The sequence below is a fragment of the Fulmarus glacialis genome, unplaced genomic scaffold (assembly GCF_000690835.1).
Source record: "Fulmarus glacialis isolate BGI_N327 unplaced genomic scaffold, ASM69083v1 scaffold13395, whole genome shotgun sequence".
NCBI classification, from domain to species: Eukaryota; Metazoa; Chordata; class Aves; order Procellariiformes; family Procellariidae; genus Fulmarus; species Fulmarus glacialis.
Genome location: NW_009212398.1, coordinates 57,707 through 66,139, shown reverse-complemented (window position 1 = coordinate 66,139; position 8,433 = coordinate 57,707). Strand labels below are relative to the sequence as shown.

Here is an 8,433-nt window from a genome sequence, read left to right as displayed (position 1 = left end):
TAAACGGGTCCTCAAGGGTCTGGTTCTTTGTGAAGTAGTTTTCCTCATGTGCATGTTTCATTGATTTAGTCGTCTAATTTAAGGCAGTCCAAAATACCAGGCAAGAGTAAGCACTCAGAAAACAATACAGCAGCTGTATCCATGCTGGTCAAATATCTCTGGTAATTGCCTGTGATTCAGTTAGTTTTCATTAATTTCACAATACTAAGGCAGGTATGTTCTTTAAATAACTATCTGATGAGCAGGTGCAAAGTATAGTATCATTAAAAATTAATGCTTTAAAAAGATCATGGGTTTACAACAAACATTTTAAAAAAGATAACTGCACAATAACTGTAACTGAAAGGGTGTGAGATTTAACCATAGTCTTGATGTACTCAGCAATATAAAAAACCATCTCTAAGAAGCTAAAACCTGCTGTGGTCAAAGCAGTAACACTGTTCAAGCTCCATCCAAAGACTGACATTGCCGCTTTGAGTAGAAGAGTATTTGTTATCTACGTCCTAGAAACCCTGATTGTCTGTTTGCCACACGTGTACAGGATGCACAACAGGCTGTTTTGTAATAGGTGTAGACACAGAGCCGGGCCTGAACCACCACATTGCAATTGTAGTATTTATCTTTGCAGTTCTCATCTGTGGAGAAAAAGGAAGAGAGAAAAAACTGAAGAAAACAGTATTAGAGCAACAAATAACCAATCCCCTTTCTTTTTACCATGTAAAATCCCTTGGACCTGTATTTAAACATTCATTGTCAGGTTAAAGTAGGCTACCTACGCAAATAAGTTAGATTGTTCAAGTTTTTCTATGTTTAATTTAAATTACATAAAACTGTGAAAGAAATGTACCTATCCCCATTTATACAGTTGTGGAGTTTTGGGGGGGTTTTGTTGCTGTTTTTTTAAACACAAAATTTGTCTTGAATAAAGATGATAGGAAAGTCTCTAGTATTCTTCACTTAGGTACCTGTCCACTTCATTTTCAGATTCACAGGTACTAATCTCTTGTGGCAGTGTACAGATGGCACCAGAACCTGCAAATGTTATTTTCAAGTATTGACGAATCTCAATACTGGAAAATCATAAACCACCTCCCTCCTTACAAATATTACAAATGGTTTAAAATAACTAGATTAAAAAAAGACAAAAGTTGGTGTTCTTAACATTCCCCATTTTTCTAAGCTGTTAGGATGTGGTTTGTTCATATTTTGAAGTTTTCCTTTACAACCAACAAGGTTAGAAATACTTTTCTAAGTGACAACTAAGACTTTCATATGATCATGTATGTGATCACAGAAACTGAGGTGTTAAGAAAAAGACTGAATGACAAAACACTAATAGTAGATGAGCAATTCTGTACAAACCTGTTTTAAACAAAGAAATAACAACACAAATACAATAAAATTTTAATAATATTGGTATACCAGGTTTTTTATATAGTTACATTATGTTGAAGAATAATTCTCAACTGAAAATTGTTGTAGAATGTTAGAGTTAAAACTGTTTCTTTTTCCCTAGTCATTTTCATTACTATTAAAATCAAATCTGTATGAGATGAATGATTAATTCCAATGCCAAATTATGTGTATGTGTATATTTACTATATATAAAAGAAAACTGCTTAATTGCCCTTAATGTCTTAGTTTAATATTACTGGTTCTTATAGAACCTGTTACCAAATACATTATATCATACACAACCCTTTTTTTGTTTTAAAGACTCTGCAAAGAGAAACCTTTGAGAATGCAAGGAGGCTGCATAAAAACACCCTATATGTACGGTTTTCACAGAAGCAGATTTCTCACATTCTCAGCAACTTTAAAAGTAAGCCAGTTTCTTACATGTTATAAGGAAAACGTTTTTAATCAGAAATGAAAATCTACTTTTACACCATAGGAGAGAGCTGTATTTTGTGTAAAAATAAAACCCTGAACTTGATAAAGAAAACATACTCTAAAACCTCTGCAAGATTATTAAATATTTTCTCCACTAGATGGAGTTCCATAGTTAAAACAGAAGCTTCCTCTTCCTTACCTATTTCAGGGGTACAGTCTTGTGTATTACATGGTTCTTTTTCTTCTGGTTTAAGCTGTGGATCACACTGAGTACTGGCTGTCATGTCATCCGATAGACATCGTACCTCTCGAACCCGAAATCCTCCTTCACAGGATTTGGAACACTGAAACACAAAAGCTGAAGTTCATGAAGACCATAGGAGATGTGCAAATACAGAAACAAAAAAATGGAAACCTTGAAGCCAGACCCAGATATCACTGTAGCCTTTTATCAACTTCACCACTTCTGTTGTTTTTTGTTTTCTGACTATAAAGTCCTTAACATACAGGTGCAATTTCGTTAAAGGTTCAAAAACATTTTTGACCACAGGGGCAACAACTGGACAAGTAAATGTGGTAGACAACTGAAAGCATGCTAGATTATTTCCCTTTCTGAATTAGTTCACTTCTTGCTTCTCTAATTAGTCTTGTTCTTCTCTGCTTATTTATACATATCTCCCAAATCTACTCTTTCCACAGTGTTCATATTTCTTACTTCAAGAACTTCCTGCACTGAACTTTACTACTTGACTGCACTGCCCTCCACTGCCCTTTTGCCTCCATTTATATACAATCAGGAATAATTTTAATTGCCTTTTTTCTAGAGCTCAATTATTTTTCACTTCTTGCAGCACAACAATTTTACTAAGCATTAGAGGTTTCTTTGAATTTCTAAAGAAAGTATTTCTGTGCTGCTTCACAGTCTGTTATGAAGCCAGAGACTTTTGTACTTGCTTGTCATGGTATTTTTAAAGCCAATTATTACACATTTCTGCTCATACTGAAGCAAATCCCCTGTTGACTTCAAGAATTTCGCCTGAGTGAGGTCTTTGAGATTTGGCTCACTGTCCAGTTTGACCTAAATGCTCACAAACTTAATTAAACCTGGGTCATTCATAATGATTAAAACCTTAATAGCCCCAAACTAGTAAGAATGTTTTCTTTCTGACTTTTTTGGCATAATTATTTCTTTTCCTAACATTGCAAAAACAACTTATCACTATCATAAAATCAGATATTGTAGCAAACTAACTAAAATATTCTCAGTAATATATTCTTAGATTGCTCTTTGAAGTACAACCTTTCCCCACTTTAGAAAAGACATAGCCCTGTGGCGACAGTAATAGAACACTTGCGGTTTTTTATATAATTACTCTTGTTACATGCCTGTATAGAATATTGTAATTATCCCACATCCAACAATAAAACTTCAGTTCAGGTTTGTAGAGATCTTAAGCACTTAAAATGGAACCAAGACAGAATTTAGATGTTACATACCACACACTATACACAAAACCCAGCATTCTGCACTGGCCAGCCATTTAATCTCCCTGACTGAGAGGCCACGCCATTTATCCTAGGTCATATAAAAAGTCTGCTGAAGATATGAACTGGGCAGTTTCAAAAGCTAGTACAGGGGCTTTGAACCAGCTATTCTGCTCGCAGCTAACCCCATAATCCTTTCTCTTCTAGTCTAACAGTAGGAAATACCACAGACTCTGTGGAGAATTGAAAAACGCTTAGAATAAGATCTTATAAAACCTCAGCTAGCATACGTATTCATTCCTACAGTGAAGATGGTCACAAAGGCTTAGACCTTTAAGGATTTTTAGACACCACTTCTTAGGAAGTAGGCAGTAACTAGGGATCTCTAAATACCTATCAGATTCTGAGTCTTAGCACCTTGTTTCTTCTGTGCCTGCTAAAGAGAGCATATATTTTCACTTTCAGAAGGAATCTATCTGCTGCATTCTATGGATGCAGATGGCTGTATCTCTTGTGGATACACACCGCAGGTTCACATTTGAAAATGGGTTTGCTAATGGGTTTGCTAAGGGGAAGTTATTTAATCTAAACTAACAGCTCAAAAGAATCCATAGAATTTCCAGCAAAATCAAAGGACATACTTCGATCTACATGGCTTTATTATGAGCCTAACTTGGATGCTGTTTTCAAATAAACATCTATACTTGCAATTAAGGAAAAAAAATCAGGATTCCCTTCAGCTGATTTGTTTTGTTAAAACCATTCTACCTTCTTTTCTGCTTTCTAGTGCTGCCAGTAGGCCAGTCAAATAATTGAGCATTTAGTAAAAGGGAAAACCAAAATAATTTCTCTCTCTCACATCATGTGGATGAGGTATTTCCAAAGGTTCCTGACTAAGGGAACTCAAACTGAAGGCATCTGAGGTGCTTCCACATTTCAGAGCTGTCATTCTGAATTTGATTTAAGGCTCAAGGAAGGGAGTAAGTTACTGCATTAGATATGATGCAGTAGTTTTCACATAATTTTTCATTCTAAGATGACAATGGGCTTTCTGATTTTCATTTAAGAGAAAAACGCTGATTTTTTGTAAAAATCCAGTAAGCTTTGTCAGGTATAGGAAATGATGGAAAGATAGATGAACTCGAAGCATTTTGTGGTACTGGTGAATGTAGCTGGTCTACTTCCAGGGGAAACTGAAGATACATGAAGCTTTACAGTAAGTTTTCTCTCAGTAAAGTTCTAAGTATTACAGTGAGGAGTTTACAGTAAAATATTATGGTAAAACTGACTTTAAAAACTGAATACATCCCTCACTCTTTATTAAATGCTCCTTAATTTTAATGAAACTAGAGGTCTGAAAAGAACTTCTTAGTGCACTGCATAGTCTCATTAAGGGGCAAACCAACTTTATAAAACAGGAAGATTCTTGGAAGAAGAGATCAGTGATGAAAAGACAACTATGCAATGTCTCCTTCTGGTCAAGGTACTTCCTAACTTTCCTAAGCTCCACTGGATATAAAGAGTATGCTTTCTTTTTAGTATCATTCCTGTGCAAGATTAAGTCAATTTCATGATCAACGGTTTTATCCAAATAGTGTTCCCTTTCAATACACACAGAAAAAGATGTATCAAACAAAACTAGATATAGAAAAGCATGACAGACTTACTGTGCTCCATTCTGTATGAAACCACTTAGATCCACAGGGTTTGAGGTAGCAGGATTGCTGGCTGGGAGGTTTTTCCAAATATGAACATTCATAGGGATTCAAAACATCAAAATTACCTTCAGTTTTCCTAACACAAATGACTTCTCTCTGTTGAGTTCCACTGCCACATTCAGTAGAGCACTGTATCAGAGAACAAAAAAAAAGTGGTGGAATTTGTTATTCTACTTATGTCCTTCAACTTGTTTCCAAAGTAACGTTTCTCCACGTTATTTGTTTCTGAAATAAAACAATACACATATACTTGCATTTTAAATTAATATTCAAACAGGAAAATTTGTAAAGTTTTGTTTATTCCCTATTCTTGGACACATACCTAGACACTAACATCCAAAATCTATTTCCTTACTTTTATATGTTCTTTCCTCAGTAAAATGAACTTAACTGTATCTTTCCTTCCATCACTGGCATATGTGTGACTTGAAGAGAAAGGAAAAGGGTAAAGTATTCTTTAAGTTCCTGCAGTAGGGTTTTTATCTCTCAGAACCACAACAGTAGCCTAGATAAACCTTTGGTTATTATTATTATTTGTATGTAGTACTAACATAGTAGCCAGCAGGAACCAGGATAAGAAAATGCTGAAGGATATAGTAATGACTTAATTAATCAAGTGACTACTGATTGTAAGTGTCAGGTATTACATACTTAATTTTTAATCTTAAAAATGGTTACAGTGTTTAAAACTGTACTTCTGTGTTTTTTTATTCCACATGGTACCACAGACTCAAAATATATTTCTAATTATTTTTATGAAGAAGAAGACATACGACTCTAAGTGTGCTTTTGAAGAAATCTAAAACTGTAGTTTTACCTGAGCTACAAAAAGAAACTGGTATTTATTTTTCTAATAAAAAGAGAAGCATAACTTACTTTCTCCATAAACAGTGTTATTGCTTCTTGCTGAAGCAGGATTGTATGCACTGCACTGAACCTTTGAGGGTTATAAGGTTAGAGCACAGTTTTGCAGCTTTACAAATCCCCACATTCTGTGTGGTTTTTAGAAAATGCCTTGATCTGCCAGGGTGTTCTTTTCATGTTTGCAAGTATCTATGTGATGCAGTGTTGATTCCAGTTCTGAAAAGCAAATTTGACTCACATGGACTCTTACTGCCCATTTAAAGGTTAAATACACACACAATACTGTTCCTGGCACTTGTAAAAAGGTTTTTAGAAGATGATTCCAGCAACATATTGGTTTCTACATTGCGTAAAGGACTACGATTTTCAAAGGCTTTTTCTAGCCTAAACCAATCAAATGTTATTAAAAGTGGGGATTTTGTTTATATTTTGGGTGGAATTTATGATCCCTTTACCAGGTACTCACAAAAACTTTGAGCTGAACGAAGAACTTTGAGATGAATGCACCCAAATAAATTCTACAGGAAATAACGTGACTGCACTTTCTTTAACATTTAACATCTCTATCACTGCTCTCTTTTAATGGTTCCTCCAAAAGACAGTATCTTAACATTCAGCCTTAGCTCTAGCAGAGCATAATACAGAAGGTCATCCACCAGTGCTCCCTCCTGCTCCCGTCTACTGACTGTCTGCTTTCATTCTGGCATTTAGAAGTCAGGATTTGGCTAGTAGAACAGATGTTGTCAGACACTTCTTTGAGATAACATACAGCAAAGACTTTGTACCTTTGGTATGCATCAAACAATTCCATCTCATGCAAGGAAAGGTGGTGCATTAGCTTAAAAGAACAAGAAATTGTAAAGGATGGAAACTTTCTTATTCAGAACAGAATGGGGGGAGTTAGGATGACCTTACTGAACGCTTCTCTCTGTGGTAGCAAGAATGGATACAAAGGTCCTATTCACTTGCATGGAGTGGTGTAAGTAACAAGGCACAGATTTTATCTGTTATTAGAACTGCAGCTAAGTATGTTTTAAATCTGAATTTGCTATTACTCTTATGCAATACAAATAATTACCAGTTACACTTGAAAGCATTAGCATAGTAGTAGCCCTGTAATCTCCACCTCAGCTATACCAGTTTAATTTCCAACTCCTTATCACCTGGAAGGATCTTGGAATCTGAAATGCAGTGAGTTAACAGCACAGCCAAGAGACTTTTCCCTAACAACTCGATGAAGTGCTGGTACCAGCAGTCCGAAAGGCTCTCTAGGCTATATGAGAGCCTACACAAAGGGATGTAAGTGTCTGGGCACCAGTTGACAGCTTCTGAAATGCCTTTGTTCCTGACAGCAGAAACTTTATCTAGAACGGGAAGGACTATTGAGATGTGGATCAAGGGAAGAATTTACCTTGAGGAAAAAGCATCAGATACAGGCCACTAACCAAATTTTCTTCTTTTCACCTATTATCACGAATTTCAGCACAACAATAGTGAAGCTAACTCTTGGGTTTAGTCATTGTTTTTTGTCTTACTTATCTTTTGGAAATATATATACATATATATATATATGTATCCCTGCAGGTATGCAAGATCACAAAGGCTCTATCTTTAAAAGGTGCGAATCTGTTGCTTTAGTGTTCACCTGAATATGCTAAGCAGCTTTCTGTTATCTTTCATTTTATAAATACACTCGGTCAGTAGATGAGAAATAAAAATGAAGGTACAGAGGAGAAGAAGAACAAAATCTTATTTTCATCAAAGTAAAAAAACAGCAGGTGCTGAAAAGTATTGAACATCAACTCAGCAAAATACAGAAAAAAAAAATCCAAATATTCCACAGAGATGTACAAATACTTTATGGCACACATCTTCATTGCACAAAAATACATTTTTTTAAATTAAAATACCAGCAGAAAACAAATACATACATTAGATATAGAGCTTACCTGTGTCCAGCCCCCAGCAAACCACTCGACTTTACCAGCACAGGGTCCGTTATTACAGGGAGTTGTTTCAGAGGGTCTGTTATTGCCACAGCCTTCCAGAGGCAAACTGCTGACATGGTTCGTCATACAAACCACTGAACGCGTACGGACTCCGTCACCACATTCTGCAGAACACTGGGGAGCAAAAGACAGAACATGTTCACTTGTCTGTCCTCCAGACTGCACAATGAAATGAGGAGAAGCAACAATCATGAAAAGTAAATGAATTTATGCAAAGTCGATTATTCTTACTTGTAATTCAGCTGTAGCAAATCGTCTTACAGTTTCATACTTCTGAATACACTACAAGTAGTACCTGTCCTTTACAGTCACAAGTGAAAGAAATTGAAGGATTAGGGAAGAAAGAAATCTATTTTTATAGTTTTGTATTAGCTTTCTTACTTTTCCTTCTTTCTTCCTGTCTGTAAATTCTTTCAGTTTTCATTTTATTCATCTTTTTGCATACCAATTAATAGATCTGAGAAGGGATAATTTCAATAAGCAGCTTTTCAGACAGCAGTCGTATTTCAACCTTTGAATTGTTC

General features: G+C 35.6%; 1 protein-coding gene across 1 annotated transcript in view; it reads right to left on the bottom strand.

Moving 5' to 3' along the window:
- Nucleotides 1-234: 234 nt before the first annotated feature.
- THSD4 (thrombospondin, type I, domain containing 4) overlaps nucleotides 235-8,433 on the bottom strand; it is a gene marked incomplete at its 5' end in the record, with an annotated part of 32,538 nt that continues 24,339 nt past the window's right edge. Inside the window, 4 exons of the mRNA XM_009577874.1 lie at nucleotides 235-635; nucleotides 2,033-2,177; nucleotides 4,986-5,165; nucleotides 7,850-8,023. Coding sequence (XP_009576169.1) covers nucleotides 493-635; nucleotides 2,033-2,177; nucleotides 4,986-5,165; nucleotides 7,850-8,023 — 642 coding nt within the window. The remainder of the gene's footprint in view (nucleotides 636-2,032; nucleotides 2,178-4,985; nucleotides 5,166-7,849; nucleotides 8,024-8,433) is intronic.